We start from the raw sequence: 16,915 nt of genomic DNA, 5'->3' as shown, positions 1-16,915 counted from the left end.
AAAAAAAAAAAAAAAAAAAAAAAAAAAAAAAAAAAAGTACAAAGATCAAAACGCCAAATCATCCCATATAAAGCATGTAGCCAGTTGCTACCCAACCCAGGTTCATTCAACATATAAACTTGGCTTCAATTGAAAAGTAGGGCTTCCCTGGTGGCGCAGTGGTTGGGAGTCCGCCTGCCGATGCAGGGTACACGGGTTCATGCCCCGGTCCGGGAGGATCCCATACGCCACAGAGCAGCTGGGCCCATGAGCCATGGCCACTGAGCCTGCGCGTCCGGAGCCTGTGCTCCACAACGGGAGAGGCCACAACAGTGAGAGGCCCGCGTACCGCAAAAAAAAAAATAAATATATAAATGAATAAAAATAATACATTTATCACAGGAAATATGGATGGATGAGAAGAAAAAAAATAGCCTCTAATTCTCCCACCCAGAGATAGCCTTTCCAATCTGAGGCCTTTCTTTTTCGTTTTGTTTCACTAGCCAGCACTTCGCCGGTACAATGTCCCAAGGGAGTAAAGAGACAAGACATCTTTTCATTTTGGTTTTTCTCGGCGCGGCTGCTCAAAACCTTGTGTGGCTCACATTATAGTTCTCTTGCACAGCACGCTGCTGGCCTGCAGTAGGGGTTAGCAAACGTTTCCCATAAAAGGCCAGATAGCAAATATTTTTTCCTTGCAGTTCATAGGGGCTCTGTTGCCACTTCTCAGCCCTGCTGTTCGCCCATGAAAGTGACCACAGACAACATGCAAATGAGTGTGGATGTGTTCCAGTACAACTTTATTTACAAACACGATGCCCAGGTCTAGATTGCATCTCCAGCCTTAGACACGCCTCCTTCCACAGCTGTGCCTTCCTGACTCCACTCACAGGTGTGCTGAAGCAGCCATGGGTCCCCAGCAATCAAGACTTTCTGTTTCTTCCTTCAGAGTCACACTTTCCACCCCGAACCCACGGATCACATTTCCTTCTCAATCTAACTCTGTGAGAAAAAAACCATACAGGAAGAGAAGTTCTCAACAGCCTGTGATTTGTAAACACCTATTCTCTCTGGAGTCCACCGGTCGTCAACCGTAGATGCCCAGGCTCCAGACCGAGGGCACCTGCTTCTCTCTCTCCTGCATCTCCTCGCTTCCTACTTTCGTGCTTCTCACATTTCCCTCCGATTTCCCTAGAATGGCATCCAAGTTAACTCACAGGCAAACAGTCTCAAAAGGCTGATGTAGAAAAGATGCGAACAAAATACTGAAGAGAGACAGATCTTTTTCTAAAGGGGAGGGTGCTGGTGGACTGGCCAACACCCTGAGCTCATCACTAAACTGGCAGCAGGACCACTAGCAGACTGTGCTATTGGCACCGGGGCAGGGATGCGAGAGTCTCCCTTAGGAGGGGCAAGCAACCTGCCCAAGCCAGAGTCTGCACTGGACCCCGACCAGTCCTGACCAGGCTTACTCTCCTGGGGCAGGGAGGTCTCTTTTCAAGGGACCAAATCCAGTTCGGACAAACCCCAAGCTTTCCCAGAATGCCTTCTTGATCTCCAGACCAAGCTGAAATTCTAAGTCATAACACAGCCAGAGCATCTGAAGCTCCTTTAAAGACAACTATTTTACTGTAATTACGGTACTTGTTCTCCTTCAGGATGTTATGAAGAAAGAGTACAAAGAGAAGGAGGGCTAACGGCCGAGCATTGGAACTGACGAAACAGAATGAGATAAAACAACTTTGTGTCGTATTTCAAAATAGAAAACGTTTCTTTCCTCTTTCATTCCAGGAAGAGGAGAAGGAAATATGGCGTAACTGTGAAGACCAACAAGGATTTAAAAATATGTAAATTGGACGCGTAACAGTGAATAGAACAAGTAGTTTTGTTACTGAGGTATAGATAACTTACAGTATTGTATTAGTTTTAGGTCTATAACATAGTGATTCAATTTTTTATAGATTAAACTCCACTTTTTAAAGGATTTTAAAATAACAAGTCACAGACATATTACTTGGAAAACTATTTTCCTAGTCTACACACGATGTCAAGTGACTTTATCCTGCTTTACTCTGTCACTTTATTCGTTTAACAAATATTCATTGAGCACCTACTCTGTAAAAGAATTGGGTGAGATGCAAAATGAATGAAACTTGGCTTCTGATTCCAGGAGTTTATCAGCAGGGAAGGGAAAACACGACTGACCATTAGACGAACTGGCCCAGACATCTTGCGCTGTATGCTCAAGGGACTGGCAGAGAACGAGGAAGGGGCTCTGGGGCAGGGAGGAGGGGGACCCTCAGCCGAACCTCACACAAGCACGCATCAGGCCCTGTGCCAGGCCGAAGGGATGCAGAGATCAGCAGGCTGGAAGCGGTGGAGACCACGTCATTAGTGGTGGTGCGTATAAGTCATTCGACACCGCAACTGCCACAGAGGCTAGGTTCTACCAGTCCCCGTCGTAAAGGCTCAGGGTCACACCTTTAATAAGAGGCTGTGCTCATGAGCTGGACTTCAGGGCTCCTCACAGGACACGCTGGCCTCTGGAGGGTGGACCATACAAGCTGGTATTGACCATAAAACGACGGAGGGAGGGGAAGATAATGACTAACCAACGGGGAGGGGTCACTGCTCAGTGGAGTCACATCCAGGGCACCTTCACATGCCGCGGAGCAACTAAGCCCGTGAGCCACAACTACTGAGCCTGCGCTCTAGAGCCCACGAGCCACAACTACTGAAGCCTGCGCACCTAGAGCCCGTGCTCAGCAACCAGAGGAGCCACCGCAATGAGAAGCCCGCGCACCGCAACGAAGAGTAGCCCCCGCTCGCTGCAACTAGAAAAAGCATGCGCGCAGCAACAAAGACCCAACACAGCCAAAAATGAATTTATTTTAAAAAAAAAGCACCAGCGATCCTACTAGTTCAATTAAAAATTCTCTCTGCAAGTACTCTTCTCAGGGCAGCTCCAAAACTTGAAAATGGACCTCAGAACCCATGGGGAAGGAAAGGGGGGGACAGGTGTCCATGTGAAATTAGGTGACCCACACGTGCAAGTATCCAGAACAGTTCCTGAGGGACCTCCCAGAAGAGAACCAAGGAGCCCTAAGCTGGGTCCCCAGAGGGCAGCATACGGCCCTGGACATCATCAAGGCGAGAGGCCACCAGAACCAGAAGAGGCCACTGCCCAGGATGGGGTCTCCCAGGGAACCCCAGCAGAGGTGGTTGGGGAGGAAACTGGGAAAAGTAGTGGATTTCAAGTCCATGTAGGAATTGGGATTAAGACATAAAATTCTTGCTTCTCCAGTGATGACAAAAATTTGTGTTTTAGGGCAATATGAGAACCTTTTAAATATAAAATTGTTCTCTGCCTGTTTCCGCCACCCCCCACCCCCACACACACTTTACTGTCGATTGTGAATCTGCATTAACCAGACCTCCTTGGGAGATGACCTTCCTTCTTCATCCCGTGAGGGGCCATGACGACCCATGACCCACTACTCACTTTGTACCTGTAGATCTGGATTGTGTTCACCGTCAGCAACACATCATTTGACATACAACCCTTTGTCTCAAAAAGTTGGAACTGAAGGCCATAGTTAAAGAATTTCTTAAAGCCAGGGAGGATCCTCAAATTTTTTGTGAACGGATTACCAAGATGGGAGGGCACTGGTCTGTGGTCTGACGAAACTGACCAGAGCTGATACTCAGAGCTTGAGAGAAAATTTTTTGGCGGGTGGGGTGGGGGGTTTCTCCCCTAAGCTAAGTGAGGGAAAGTCAAACATTCCAACATACATGAACGGGCATGTCAGTCCTCTGATACACTGAGAAGGCCACCCAATTCTTTGAGGCATGAAAAACAGCTGCCCTTGTTTTACAAATCTAGTCTTTACAGGACCTGAGGTGTGCCTTCAGAAACATCTCAAAGCTTATCAATCCTTTCACCACTCCAAAATCCTCCCCTATTTATCTTCAGAGGCTAGTAGGCATTGAAGAAGAAAAAAAATAATCCTGGCCTTAAGGGAACAAAGTCCTCCTAGGAGGAACTTGCCTTTCTCCCTCTATGCCTTTGAGATGCAAATATTCTACCTGATCACCTCCAGAAAGATTCGTAATCTTTTTAAAATGCAGATTTCAGGAAAGCAACTCTTATCCAGAGAAAAAAACAAAAGGGGGATAGGTAATTTGGAACTTGACTTGTCAAGGACACGCAAATCTTAAGTGTCTTCTTCATAAATATTAGTAAAAAGGGTTTGGCCCTCTAGACAGGCAACCCTGTTGCATCTGCCAGAAACCCAATCTGAATCCAACTTCTTTTGTAACTGAAGGGATTTCTATTATTGTTCCTGACTCAGGGCTGAAATTGCGGAACTTTGGGAACCATGGGGTCTCTGTCTGTGTGTCTGTATGTGTCTAACCGTATTGTCGATGTGTAGTACTGCCAAAATTAATTTGTATAAGAGCTCTATTTAATTGGCTTAAAGGAAGTTAGCTGCTACTTATATACATACCTAGAAATATAAAAGAAACTATCTCGAAAGAATTTCAGAATCGTGTGAGCTAGGATTAATTTTAATTTCATTAAAATTAATTTTAATGAAAGCAAATGGTTTAATTAATACAGACATGTCTTTACAGTCACCAACATTAAGTATAATACTCTTACTGTACCCAGGTTCACTAGAAATCACATAAGATCTTATTATTCCTGTTACAAAATTTGTCAGCAAGAAAAATGACTTGGTATGCTAAACTTTTAAGTGAATTAAATGGAAATGGTGAGAGTTTTGGTGTAAACTCTAAAGGAATAATTATGTTTTAGGAATGTCTGCTTAAAAATAGTCTCTCCAGATTTAGATAACTTGAAACCTTAGAGTTTTGTTAGATTAAGTTAAATGATGGGAATTCAATGACTATCCAGAATTTATTTCCAAATAAGATACTGAAACATTAATTACTGAACATAAGCTTCCTTTTACAGAGAAACTAAAGATATTTAGGACTATTAATAAAAATACATTTGGTGCCACACTAAGACATTTTCTGTTAGACAAAAAAAACATGTGTTTTCTAGAAATGGTAAATAGTATGTATACGTTTGCTAACGTGTGGGATGCTAATGTTTGGGAAGACAGTTCATAATTACCTATTTGTTAGTTTCTGCTGGATACTAGGTTTTAAGGTTAAGAATTATAATATATATGTAACTAAAGCCACTAAAATAAGGGAAACATTTCAGTATGCAAGGAAAGTAGGAGACATGTTTTCAGCCAAAGAAGGTATGAGGAATGGAAATCATTTTGTTCAAGGGAAAGAAATTAATTCTGTCCTAGAGCTGTTTTTTTCTGCATAATCAATAAGGGACAAAAGACAGGACATTATGGAAGGTGTGTGGAAAAGGGAACACTGAGAAAAGAGTTCTGTGTGTGGTGAGGCTAGGATTGCATTGAATTGAATTAAATACATTTGTTATTAAGAGTAGCTGATGCAAGACTGGAGTTTGGTTTTCTCTCTGTTAAGAGAATAAAGTTTTCTTGGAACATTGAGTTGCTTTTAGTAATGGATTATGTACGTTTCTTTGCCTTTTTTTTTTTTTTGCTGTACGCGGGCCTCTCACTGTTGTGGTCTCTCCAGTTGCGGAGCACTGGCTCCGGACGCACAGGCTCCGCGGCACGTGGGATCTTCCCGGACCGGGGCACGTACCCGCGTCCCCAGCATCGGCAGGTGGACTCTCAACCACTGCGCCACCAGGGAAGCCCTCTTTGCCTTTTAAGTGAGCCTTCTGAGTGAGCTGTGTTTGCCTGTGAAATATTTTATTGTCACTTTGGTTAAGTGGATTAAGTATTGTTCCTCAGTGACCTATATCCTATTTGACCAAGTGTTTTAAACCTTTTGTGATATTTTGACAAACTCCCAAATATCAAATTCTCCCTGAAGTTCTTTTGACCTCTAGCTAACTTTGGGGTTCTTCAGAGAGGACCCCTGAAGCATCTCAGAGAGAGGAATATTAAACTAATTAGGCTTATTTGGTATGTTAAATTACATGGGAAGCATTGTCAAATGAGTGGTGATAAACCTTCTTAGGTTATATTGGATGGGTAAATATTATTAATATACATATTCTAGAAATTATATGGAGCTCCTAAGAACCTGGTACGTCCTGGTAAATGTTTATAGTCATAATTCTAGTTCTTGTCTTAAAATGTTGTATGACAAAGTAATAACCAAGTTTCTTTGACAATTGCATTGTAATCAGATCTTTAACCTTGCTTTTTTAAGTCTTTTGTCATTTACAGACTGCTTCATCTTCAAAAGATTCATAGAAAGGACTTTTGGGGAATTCCCTGGTGGTCCAGTGGTTAGCACTAGGTGCTTTCACTGTGGGGATCTGGGTTCAATCCCTGGTTGGTGGTTTTGTTTTCTGGGTTTTGTTTTGTTGTCTTTTTTTGCCACGCTGTGCAGCTTGTAGGATCTTAGTTCCCCAATCAGGGACTGAACCCGTGCCCCCTGCAGTGAAAGCACAGAGTCCTAACCACTGGACCACCGGGGAATTAATTCCCTGATTGGTGGTTTTTGAATCTGTTTTCCAGATATAAGGAAACTCTTCCCGTCAAGCTAATTATGACTTACAGCAATTTGGGTAAATTACTCCCATGTAAGTGGAATCGAGACATTTATCTTTTCTTTCTACCTGATCTCTCCAGAAATTGGGAACTCCTGGGTTCCCAGTAGCTTTATCAGGTAATAAAATTAATTACCTGATAGTTGTTAACTGAGGTCTGTATTTACTGCCTCAGACTCACTTCTCAGATGATTCCTTGTTGCTATGTTACATTACTGTAGAGTTTGTTTCTGAAACTTATCTCAGTCATCTATCTTCAGATGAAGATCACATGTGCCATGACCTGCAACCAGGGGATTATGCATACGGGAAAAGATATCAGATAAAGGACTCTTTACAGCCACCTTGGAAGGGACCATATCAGGCCTTCTTAGACTTCCACTGAGACCAACACTATATCAACACCATTCGAGCTAACATTATCACCAATATCACTAAGTGAGACCATCCTACCTGGCCAATTTAATGACACCTGTTCTGAACTTGGCCATAAATACTCCTTTTCACTAGATGTTAAATATTGGGTAGCTCTTAACAGGACTCAGTAGACCTACAGAAAAGTTTATGGCCTTGGCTTTCCCTGGGTTGGTTAGGAAGATGCATAGTTGCTTTCCCTTGGGCTTAAGTTCACCTGCAGGTATCCTTGAAAACAACCCCTGCCAATCTGCCTTTAATATGAGGACTCTGGGTTCCTATCAGTTTTCCAGTGGTGTGACCATTTGGCCGAGATATTTGTTAACTCGTCTTATGACATATGAAGGATCAAATTTCTGTTCTGAATGATCATCTTCCAAATTTAGTAAAAATACTAGGAAAATGCTTTGGTTTAGGAGGATCTTCGCTTAAACCCTTACTAATGACATTAATTTTACCGTCAATTTTGATCACATCTATCGCTCACTATAAATTAATGAACAAGCACAAGGTACATGCAAGGTTAAATTGGCATAACTTCTACTGGACAACTTGGAACTGACAGTCCTTGCCAGACATCTTACTAATATAACCCCCTAAAAGGAAAGAAAGGAGCAGGCTCTTAGGTCTGGACATCAAGGGACATGATGAACCCAGGGCAGGTAAGCAACCACCCTGGCATCAAAGGAACAAATATTCGATCACCTGAGGCTTTCTATCAAAAGATTAATGATCAGAATGGGAAAATTGATGAAAAAGTTCATATTTTAAAATTTTAAATGAGAAAAATTTAAACATAACATTTCCTTTGTCCATTTGGATCTCCTCCCTTCCCTTTAGTGTGGGTTGTGCATCTGTACTAGCCAGACCTCCTTAGGAGACAGCATTCCTTTTTAATCTCATCAAGGGTCACAACTCCTTAAGAGATAACCTTCCTTCTTAATCTTGTGAGGGGCCATGATGACCCATGCCCACTACTCTGTACATGTAGATCTGGATTGTGTAAACTGTCAGTAACACATCATTTGGTATTATTACCCTTTGTCTCAAAAGCTTATATAACCGTGCTTTGACCTCTTATGGGTGAAGCAATGCTCAGAGCTTTCTGAAAAACTGTCTCCTGGGTTATAATCCTCAGATTGGCTCAAATAAAATTTTCCATTTCTTTCTTAGATCAACTACTGAGTAATTTTTTTTCATCAACACCAGCAATGCACAAATATACATAAAAGAGTGGCCATGTGAATCACATAGTGGAATAATGAAAAACTGCAAAGAAATAAGGAAAGCATTGAAAGGTCAGAACCAAGAGAGAGCTGGGAAAGAAGCAGGGACTGTGACTCAGAAGAGTGTCCAGATGTAAAGAAACCCCACTGGACACAGGTCTGGGCACCCCAAGCAAGTGCCTAGACGTCCTTGGGAAACAAACATCCCAAGGCTACGAGCAGCGGCCCTGGCACCAGGTGCCAGGGGTCTTCAGCCAGCTCAGCTGTATGCCCACCGAGTGGTCAGTCCTCCAGGCTTCAGGCTCTGACATGAGAACCAAGGTGTCCACGTGTGTCAGCTCTTAGAACACTGTATGGCTCAAAGTCATCACAGCGAGCCTGAGCCCCGCAGCGTGCAGGTCAGAGCCTTACTTGTGATTTCCAGGTTTCTTTGTTTCAGCCCCTGGCGAGGCCATCCCTCAGCTGAGGCAGGACCCTAGGAGAAAACAGCGCAGAGTCTGTTAGAAGTAATAGTCAACATTTTATGAGCTTATTTGAGCGCACTTCGATTGGAGTCAGTGGTTGACAAGGGAGCAGGGGAGCGGCAGAGCGTGAGGCCCAGGGGGCCTGTGTGATGATTGGTTGTTCATAGCACTTTGATTTTGTAGCCTGGAGGCATTTACAGCTTAGATTTCAGTGTGCTGACACAGGCTGCCTCGGCATTAGAGACACCTCAGTCCAATGGGCTCCTCGTTTAATTAGTTGAACACTAGTGGATCCCCCCAATAGGAACCAAGGTCACTTGGACCGTCAGCAAGGCCACACTAACCTGTGGAAGGTCAGTGCCATCAAGAGGAACTCGACAAATTCACATCACATACACGTACATACATAAGACCTGGAGGGTTGCTAATTTCAGAGAGGAGCTGGCGGAAATGTGCCCAAAGCGTGCCTGGGTTGGCATCTCCTACTCTGGTAGAAAACCCTTCTTCAGTTCCTGGTCCCTCAGACAAGACTGCCTTGACCCAACAGACCACACCTGGGTGCCTCACGCTTCCAGAATTTTAACTCTCCTCCAGCAGGCCTCAAGGACAGCTCAGGGGGCAGAGAGGGGCCCGGCAAAGGCACCAGCTCTTGAGGGCCTGCCATGAAGGGAAGGGAAAGACCTGGGGCAGGTAGGGATCTATCCCTGCCCTGGTCCCATTCCAGAACCAGAGGAAGGGAAAACCATGAGACACAACTGCAGTTCTTACTGGGGCTCAGCCACCAGAGCGCTGACCCGACACCAGTGCCTGCGGAGCTGAGCCCGAGCACCTGCTGGGTGAACTCGGTGAGTGGTCTATGGTGGAGCTACCTCCCCCATCCCCAGGTCAGGTTCTCAACCTGCTACCTCACCAGCCACTTACCAGAAAACCAGCCTCACAAAGCTAAAACCCAAAGCCCGCTTTTTGGAAAAAAGGGTTGACGGCCACCGTTACACTCAGATACTGACCATTTTTGGCAAATTCTGAAAACCAAAGCGTATTGTCCTAGTTGGGTCTGGAGCACAGATTTTCCTGCAGTGCTGCCTTGTCTCTCTTCACCTAGCCTTCATGCTCCCTTAGCGTTTACAGGACACTTCTGAGGAAATGTCAGCCTGTGAGTCAACTGCAAATTGATTGAACCCAAGGAGGGGGGTTATGGGAACCTCCTCTCTGTAGCCAGTGGGTCAGAAGCACGGGTGATAACCTGGACTTGTGATGGGGGGCGGCTGCGGGGGAAGGCGGGCAGTCCTATGGGACTGAGCCCTTAGCCTTTGGGGTCTGACACTGTCCCCAGGTAGACAGTGTCAGAATTGAGTTGGATTGTAGGACCCCCTGGTGTAGGAGCTGGTGTGGAGAATTGCTTGACGGTGTGGGGAAAACAAAGTAGAATTGTACTTGGTGATCAGAATCTGATCAAATCATAATTTGCCTTTACAGCATCCATCAGACAGACTGATGCAGACAGCCCAGCTTCTGAAGAAGTCTGGCTTCCAGGAAATGCAACCCTGGGCACCTCCGCCCTGCAGTCAGCCGCTGCTATCCCTCTGGGATCCACCTCACTGTCTGCAGTAAGTGCAGACGTGCCTTCTGGCGAGGCCAGCCCACAGTCCTCATTATCGGCTCTCCCTCGTCCACTGAGAGATGAAGTAGGGCTTGGGGTCACCTCCTCCTGCAATCCATCCCCTCCTGGCTGCTGGCTCTTCCTCTGTGGGTAGGGGGTGGGGAGCTCAGAAAGAAGAAGAGTTAGAGGCACCTTCCCACGGGGCAGAGGCTGAATCAGAGGTGCACAGTGCACCCCAGAAGGTCCCCAACCCCTATTTTCCAGGAAAGGAAGCTCAGCCACAGAGAAGACATCCTGTCTGGCCTTGCAGAGAAAGTGTGGCTCTCTAGGCCGGGTGGCTTCTCCTGCCCCTGAACCAGAGAACCGTTTTCCCTGCCTCGGCCTTGCCCTCTGCTGCCCCAGACCTGGGCTCCTTCCCGAGTCTGCTCGGGGTCTGCTTCCCCTGGTACTCTCAGTGCCAGGTGATTGTTCCCCTCCAGGCTGCGACCCCGCCCAACCCCCACCCCCAAAGTAACTCCTCCTTGGGCCTGAGCCTCATCCTGGGGACAGCAAGGCTTTACTGAACCAACTCTGTGCAGAGGAAATCGCAGACTTTTGCAATGTCCTAATTGGAACTTTCCCCACTAAATATCTTAAGACACTTATAGGTGGGGCGAGCACACAGGCAGGTTGGCCTGGGAGTCCCGGTATAGTCACCAGAGCCACATTTCACTCTGGGAGGGTTTTTCCCACCCCGCCCACTGAAAAAGGTCAAAGGTGGGGAGGAGGTGAACCTCTCAATTTACTTGCCCTGAGACCAGTTAGAGCAGGAGGGGGAGCCCAAGAGCCACTCTACTCTCACTGGCAGGCTGGTTGCTCACCCAGACTCCCCCTTATTCCAGAGGCCACTAGCGAGGGGAGCGGGCCCCACTGCTGTGAAAGGAGACCCTGGTGATGATTAAGAAGGGAGTGATAACCACGCAGGGGCACAGGGCGATGGTGGAATCTCAGAAGAAATTTTCAAGTTAAAAAAAAAAGTGCATAAACTTGTAGGCAAACGAATGGCACCAGTCATTCCTGTAAACGGGGAATGTTACCTCCATCAGCCACTGCAGCAGCCCCCATGGTGCACCCCGAGGGGACTCAGGATGGAGAAAAGAAGGACACTGGCCCTAGGTAGTGAAGATGCACATCAAAGGAATGATTTCCATGAGCCCCGACTCTTGCATCTTCCCATACACAGAATAGCACTGAAATCATTGAGATGCCTGCTTTTCTGATTAGCAGTAATCTTTTAATTACATGTTTGTTTGTTTTTCAGCAAAACTCCCTCTATATCCTGGCTCCCCCCTTACCTCTTCGGAGCAGTCCCTCGGAGCTCTCTGAGAGGCTGTGTGCTGGGCTAGTCCTCAGTGAGGCCACCGCATAAAACATACTTCCCAAATGTTAGGTTGTGCTTTTTTTTTTTTTTTCAGTCAGCAAGCTGCATTATTTTTTCCAACAGTCAAAGGAATCAGGAAACAGGCCCAGGGGATGCTGCAGTCCCTTTACCAACGAGGCCAAAGTTTGGTCCACTGGGGGTTTAACACGGAGAGGAGGAGTCCCCCAGGGTCCACTGCAGTCTGTTCAACTCCGGGTCACAGCTTAAGGCCTAGACAAACACTCGTGGGGGGATGCCCCACCGTCTGCTCTGCACGCAGAGGCCCAGGGCGGGCACTGTCCAGCACCGCCCTTGTGCAGTGCTAACTAGGCGAGGCCATTCACAGGTGAGCTCATTCAGAGAATTTAGGGAATGTTTCTGACAACCGCTTTTTCAATTGTTTTACTGAATTAATGTTATCATGCTCCTGGACCTGTTTCCTCCAACAGATAATATGTATGTGCCTTTCCTAAGGACACACGCTTGACATCGTACAGCGGACTTCCAGCCTGGACATCATCCCAGGACGAAACCCGTGGAGCATACACTTCGTTTCCTCTGTGGCCGAGAAAATCCAGCTTGCCAAACCCCATCACTGAATTAGCGTCGCAGCGCTGTCCAACCAGGAAAGACTCAGGGTGGTTGGTCTGTCTGCCCCGCCTCAGCCCCTATGGCTGTGGGTGGAACTGCAACATCAGGGGGGATTCGGGCACTTGCCTGCTACTTTTAGCTCACCTTTTCAGTAACTTAATGCCTTTCTAATTAAGTATTATCTGTAAGAGAGCAGAAAGTGCTAAGCATTGCACACATTAGTCATCCAATGTGTAAAATTCCCAACAGGTAGCTGTCCTGGCTCCTCAAGGTGTACCTATTCAGGTTAGAACCCGCACCCGCTGTGGTGTGTATGATCTGAAGGGAGATGAGAAAGACCCAGGGCTCTGAGAAGCTGAAGTCCACTGCCGCAAACATGAGTGACCATGAGCTCCAGTGCAGGTCGGCTGACGGAGAGCCAGGGAAAGGTGCAAACAGCGCCCGGAGGTCTATCTAGTTCAGCGTGAGGAATGGGTTGTTTCTTAGTGGTCCCTGACTAGGAATAGCCAGGAAAAGATGTGGCAGAGAGAGGACAGGACTAACGGTATTTACAACAAGGAGACGTGAAGCCCCATGAGATATGTGGAGGGTGCAGAAGAAACAGCTCAGCCAGCTCAGCATGGGGAGATGGGATTCGGGCGCTGGTTAGGGGCCAGGTGCCCAGACAGCCGCGTGTCACCACCGACAACGTGACACCGTCCTGGGGCTGACCGGGGGACTCGGAAAACCTGGAAGCAGGGAATGACAGTCAGAGGTTTGTATATTGGATCCACACAAAGGGCTCCAGAATAAGCCACTGTCACATAACAACTATTCTGAGCCGAAGACTTTGAGTTCCCGAAAGCCCGTACCTGCCTGAACCTAGAGACTTCCAAACATGTCACCACCCCTCCTAGGAAAAAAACTCTTTTCTCTGAAAAACACCCAAATAGATATTGTCCTATCTTATATCTCATCTCTTTTTCTAAGGGACCATTTGTCTCTCAGAAGTCCTCTGTGTTTCCCTAAGTGCCCTTTTGGCCCCACCCCCTTCTGTCATTTCCTCTCCCAGAAGTGCCTCTCCCCACCACTTTTTCTCTTTTTTTTTTTTTGCGGTACGCAGGCCTCTCACTGCTGCGGCCTCTCCCGTTGCGGGGCACAGGCTCTGGACGCGCAGGCTCAGCGGCCATGGCTCCCGGGCCCAGCCTCTCCGCGGCATGTGGGATCCTCCCGGACCGGGGCACGAACCCGCATCCCCTGCATCGGCAGGCGGACTCTCAACCACTGCGCCACCAGGGAAGCCCTCCCCGCCCCCTTTTAAGATGGTATATCAGCCCCAAATTCCAACTACCTCCTGAAATCACGTTTTTTTCCCGAACTCTCCCATACACATGTAAATAAAAATCTGTCTTTTCTCTTGCTAATCTGTCTTTTGTCTTTTTAACCTGCAGTCCCCCAAGAACTGAATCTAAGAGGATAGAAGCTTTTCCTCCCTGCAGTTGGATTTGAAGGGCACACAGAGTGAGCAGAGATGCAATCAGAACAGGAAAGGGTGGCACCTTCCACATCCAGGAGGCGAATCCAAAGGGCTGGAAGGTGGTACCAGGGTGAGGCTGCCAGGGATGCCTGTGTCGAGTGGGAGGACAGGGAAAGAAGGCCACAGTGTGATGTCCCAAGCAAGGGGTGAGGCTGGACGTTTCGTCAGAGGCACTGGGTTCCTGCGCAAGGTGCCTGCAGCCGTCACCCGAGGCAGAAGTGCTGGGGGATACAGGGCCGCCGGTAGGAAGTGGGCGCCTGGGGCCGAGTCCAGTACTAGAGAAGCATGGACTTTCCACTCTGTCTTTCAGGGGGCAGCAGGGTCCCAGGTGAGCCCTGGTCCAGAGACAGGGCTTCCAGGAGAGCTGACGGCTTTCCCACAGCCCGGCCGACCAGTGGCATGAGACCCCCCCGACCTGGAGCCTGTCTCAGAAAGCATTCCTTCTAACAAACACTGTCCCAAGGGCCGCGGGTGTCCTAAAGGTGTCCCCTCTCACTTTCCAGGACCCCATGTTCTCTAAACAGGAGGGTTTCACTAGATTCTGGCCGGGAGGTGCCACCTCCCAGAAAACTCTGATCCTGGCTCTGGGGTCTCAGGTTCCTCGACTGCTAGGGGACCCGATGGGCCCACTGCCTGGGGCGCTGAGCCAATAAACACACCAGGTACTTCTGATTAAAGCAGGAGCCTTTACTGCTGGTAACAAGTAAGGAGACAGGGAGCTAGCCGTCCAAGCACCGTCTCCCCAGCAGCAGGATGGGGATGCTTTAAGCCAAGGGCACATGCGTACTCATGAAAGGGCACACGTGACCTTCTGTGTAGACGGGAGTTCTAGACACCCTTGCCCAGCGGACAACATGCCCCAACACACAGTGCCTGTGCAAACATGGCGGCAATCCCACCCTTGGGGCAGATATTTTAGCATTAAAAAGAGGTAAAGGTCACTCTAGATTGACAAAATCCAGGCACCTGATTGTGGGTCCCAAAGGTCAGCATCACCATCCCTTAGGCACCAGTTAATCTGGTGGTTGGGCGCTTAAAGGGGTTTGGATCCTGCAAAACAGCTCAAGAATGTGCTTCAGGCCATCTTTACCTTTGAAACAGAACTGCGAGTCTTTATGACTGATTTCTTGTCTTTGCTATGGTGACTTCTCTTGCCTGAGAACAGCTGGTTGTTCCTGAACTATTTGTTCCTTTTTAAATCATTAATTACTGAGAACCACTCTTTGTTTCCACCTGAGACACAGGAGGCCATCGCTCACCTTCCTCCCAACCACCAGTGAAGGGAACACAGTGCAAACCGGAAATTCGCACTCTAGCTCTTAATGTGGGCCTGTCGGCGCACGTTACAATTTCTCTGTTGCCTGTTCTACTTCCATGAGATACGACATTATCTGGTTTGACCCCACCCCTTCCTTACTTAAGACTGTCTCAGCAACACTAACTTTGCAAAATCAAAACACCCTCCAGTTGGTTTTGGTTTTCTTGTTTTGTTTTTGTTGTTGTTCTGTTTGATTTTAGTTTTAACCCACTAAACCAAATTCAGACAGGTGGGTTACTCTGGCATATAGCTAAGTGTGTAAACGTTTATAACTTTTTTTTTTTTTTTTTTTTGCGGTACGCGGGCTTCTTACCGTTGGGGCCCCTCCCGCCGCGGAACACAGGCTCCGGACGCGCAGGCTCAGCGGCCACGGCCCACGGGCCCAGCCACTCCACTGCATGTGGGATCCTCCCGGACCAGGGCACGAACACGTGTCCCCTGCATCGGCAGGCAGACTCCCAACCACTGTGCCACCAGGGAAGCCCATAACATTTTTTTTTAAATGAACGTATTTCAAAAGCGAATGTGTGTGTGTATATGGGAGGAAGTGAAAGAAATGTTCAGGGTTTACCTTTAAGAAGTGGGAAAAGCTGGAAGTTTCACTTTCTGTTATATGTTAGTTTTGGTTCCTTTTTGTTTTTAACAATGAGTTTGTATTAATTTTTTGATTAACGAAAAAGTCCACTTGGACAAAAGCCAATGTAAAGAAAAACTACTTTGTTTCAACTAAAGTGTTACTTCAGTGCCCACCAGGGCTGAAAGTCCCAGAAAAGACTATAATTCATGCCCGATAAACCTGGATGAATTAAGGAGTCTAGTAGAGAGATAACTAGAAGGTCAGTTTGGCCTCTGAAAAGGGAAAAAAGTCATGGAAGACTGGCTGAGAAGTGGGAGAGTGGAGCCCAGTGCTGAGAGCCTGGCAGAGTGAAAGCAGACAGGATGGGAGGGGTTGGCAGGGTGGGAAACCCAGATGGAGACAATCTTTCTATTCAGGGAAATCGCAAGTCTTTTAAAAGCCAAGGTCACAGCCAACGAATAGAACCGAAGGTCTCTTTGACCCGGAAAACAGAATAAGTGGGGAAAGATGGGCCAACGTGAGGCCAGGCTAGTCCGGGCAAGGTGGCGGAGAGGCAGACAGAAGGACGGAAAACAGCCGAGGGGAGTGCAGAGCGCAGGGTCGCCACGCCTGGAGCCGGCCTCGAAGGCCTTCCAGGAAATGGCCCTGTTCTAACCTGGATTTCAGACGGGGTTTCTCTGCAATTCACCATGGGCGGGCAGCCGCCCAGGGCAGGCCTGACCTCTGGCGGGGAGGGCCAAAGACCGCCAGTCCTGGAGGAAGGGCGGTGGGGGCAGGGAGACTTCGGGCCGGTGACCTTGAGTCCCCGGGTCACGCCCCGACCCCGGAGCCGGCGAGGCTGCCCCAGGTGCCAGTCTTAAGAACAGCCTGCTGCGTACAAGAGCTGCAGATGGACCCGCTCCCCGCTGCAAATCGGATTTGTGTCAGATACTCTGTGGCTGAAGTTTCTCTTTTGACCTGCCGGACACCTCGACGCCAGTATTTTACGCTGTGACACTTTGTTGTCTGTTGGCTCAAGGCGCACACCTGAGTCCATTTGAACTCTGCAAGTACGGTAACACTCATTCTCCAAAACGTAATTTCCCCTCTCCCCCGACAAGAAGGGGACGTTCCAAATGCTCCCGATTCCCTTCCCGCTCAATTTGGACTGAGGAAGACCTGCCCAGCTCCTCCACGCGAGAATCGCCTCCGCCAGGTGGACCAGCATCCGGA

At 47.8% G+C, this 16,915-nt stretch overlaps 1 protein-coding gene across 3 annotated transcripts in view; it reads right to left on the bottom strand.

Annotated features, from left to right (window-relative positions):
• UPP1 (uridine phosphorylase 1) overlaps positions 1–13,393 on the bottom strand; it is a 20,940-nt gene extending 7,547 nt beyond the window's left edge. Inside the window, exons 1-2 of one of the 3 annotated variants that reach the window (XM_024764368.1) lie at positions 11,637–13,393; positions 8,650–8,713 (exon numbers count right to left, since the gene is read on the bottom strand). In XM_024764368.1, the coding sequence (XP_024620136.1) occupies positions 8,650–8,693 (44 nt within the window). In that variant the 5' untranslated portion in view covers positions 8,694–8,713; positions 11,637–13,393. Of the gene's footprint in view, positions 1–8,513; positions 8,622–8,649; positions 10,778–11,636 lie in introns of those variants that run through there. The other 2 variants (XM_024764373.1, XM_024764372.1) reach the window with 2 other exon arrangements.
• Positions 13,394–16,915: the final 3,522 nt, after the last annotated feature.

Source organism: Neophocaena asiaeorientalis, unplaced genomic scaffold (genome assembly GCF_003031525.2).
Source record: "Neophocaena asiaeorientalis asiaeorientalis breed wild unplaced genomic scaffold, Neophocaena_asiaeorientalis_V1.1 scaffold191, whole genome shotgun sequence".
NCBI classification, from domain to species: Eukaryota; Metazoa; Chordata; class Mammalia; order Artiodactyla; family Phocoenidae; genus Neophocaena; species Neophocaena asiaeorientalis.
This window is presented reverse-complemented; position numbering and strand designations above follow the sequence as displayed.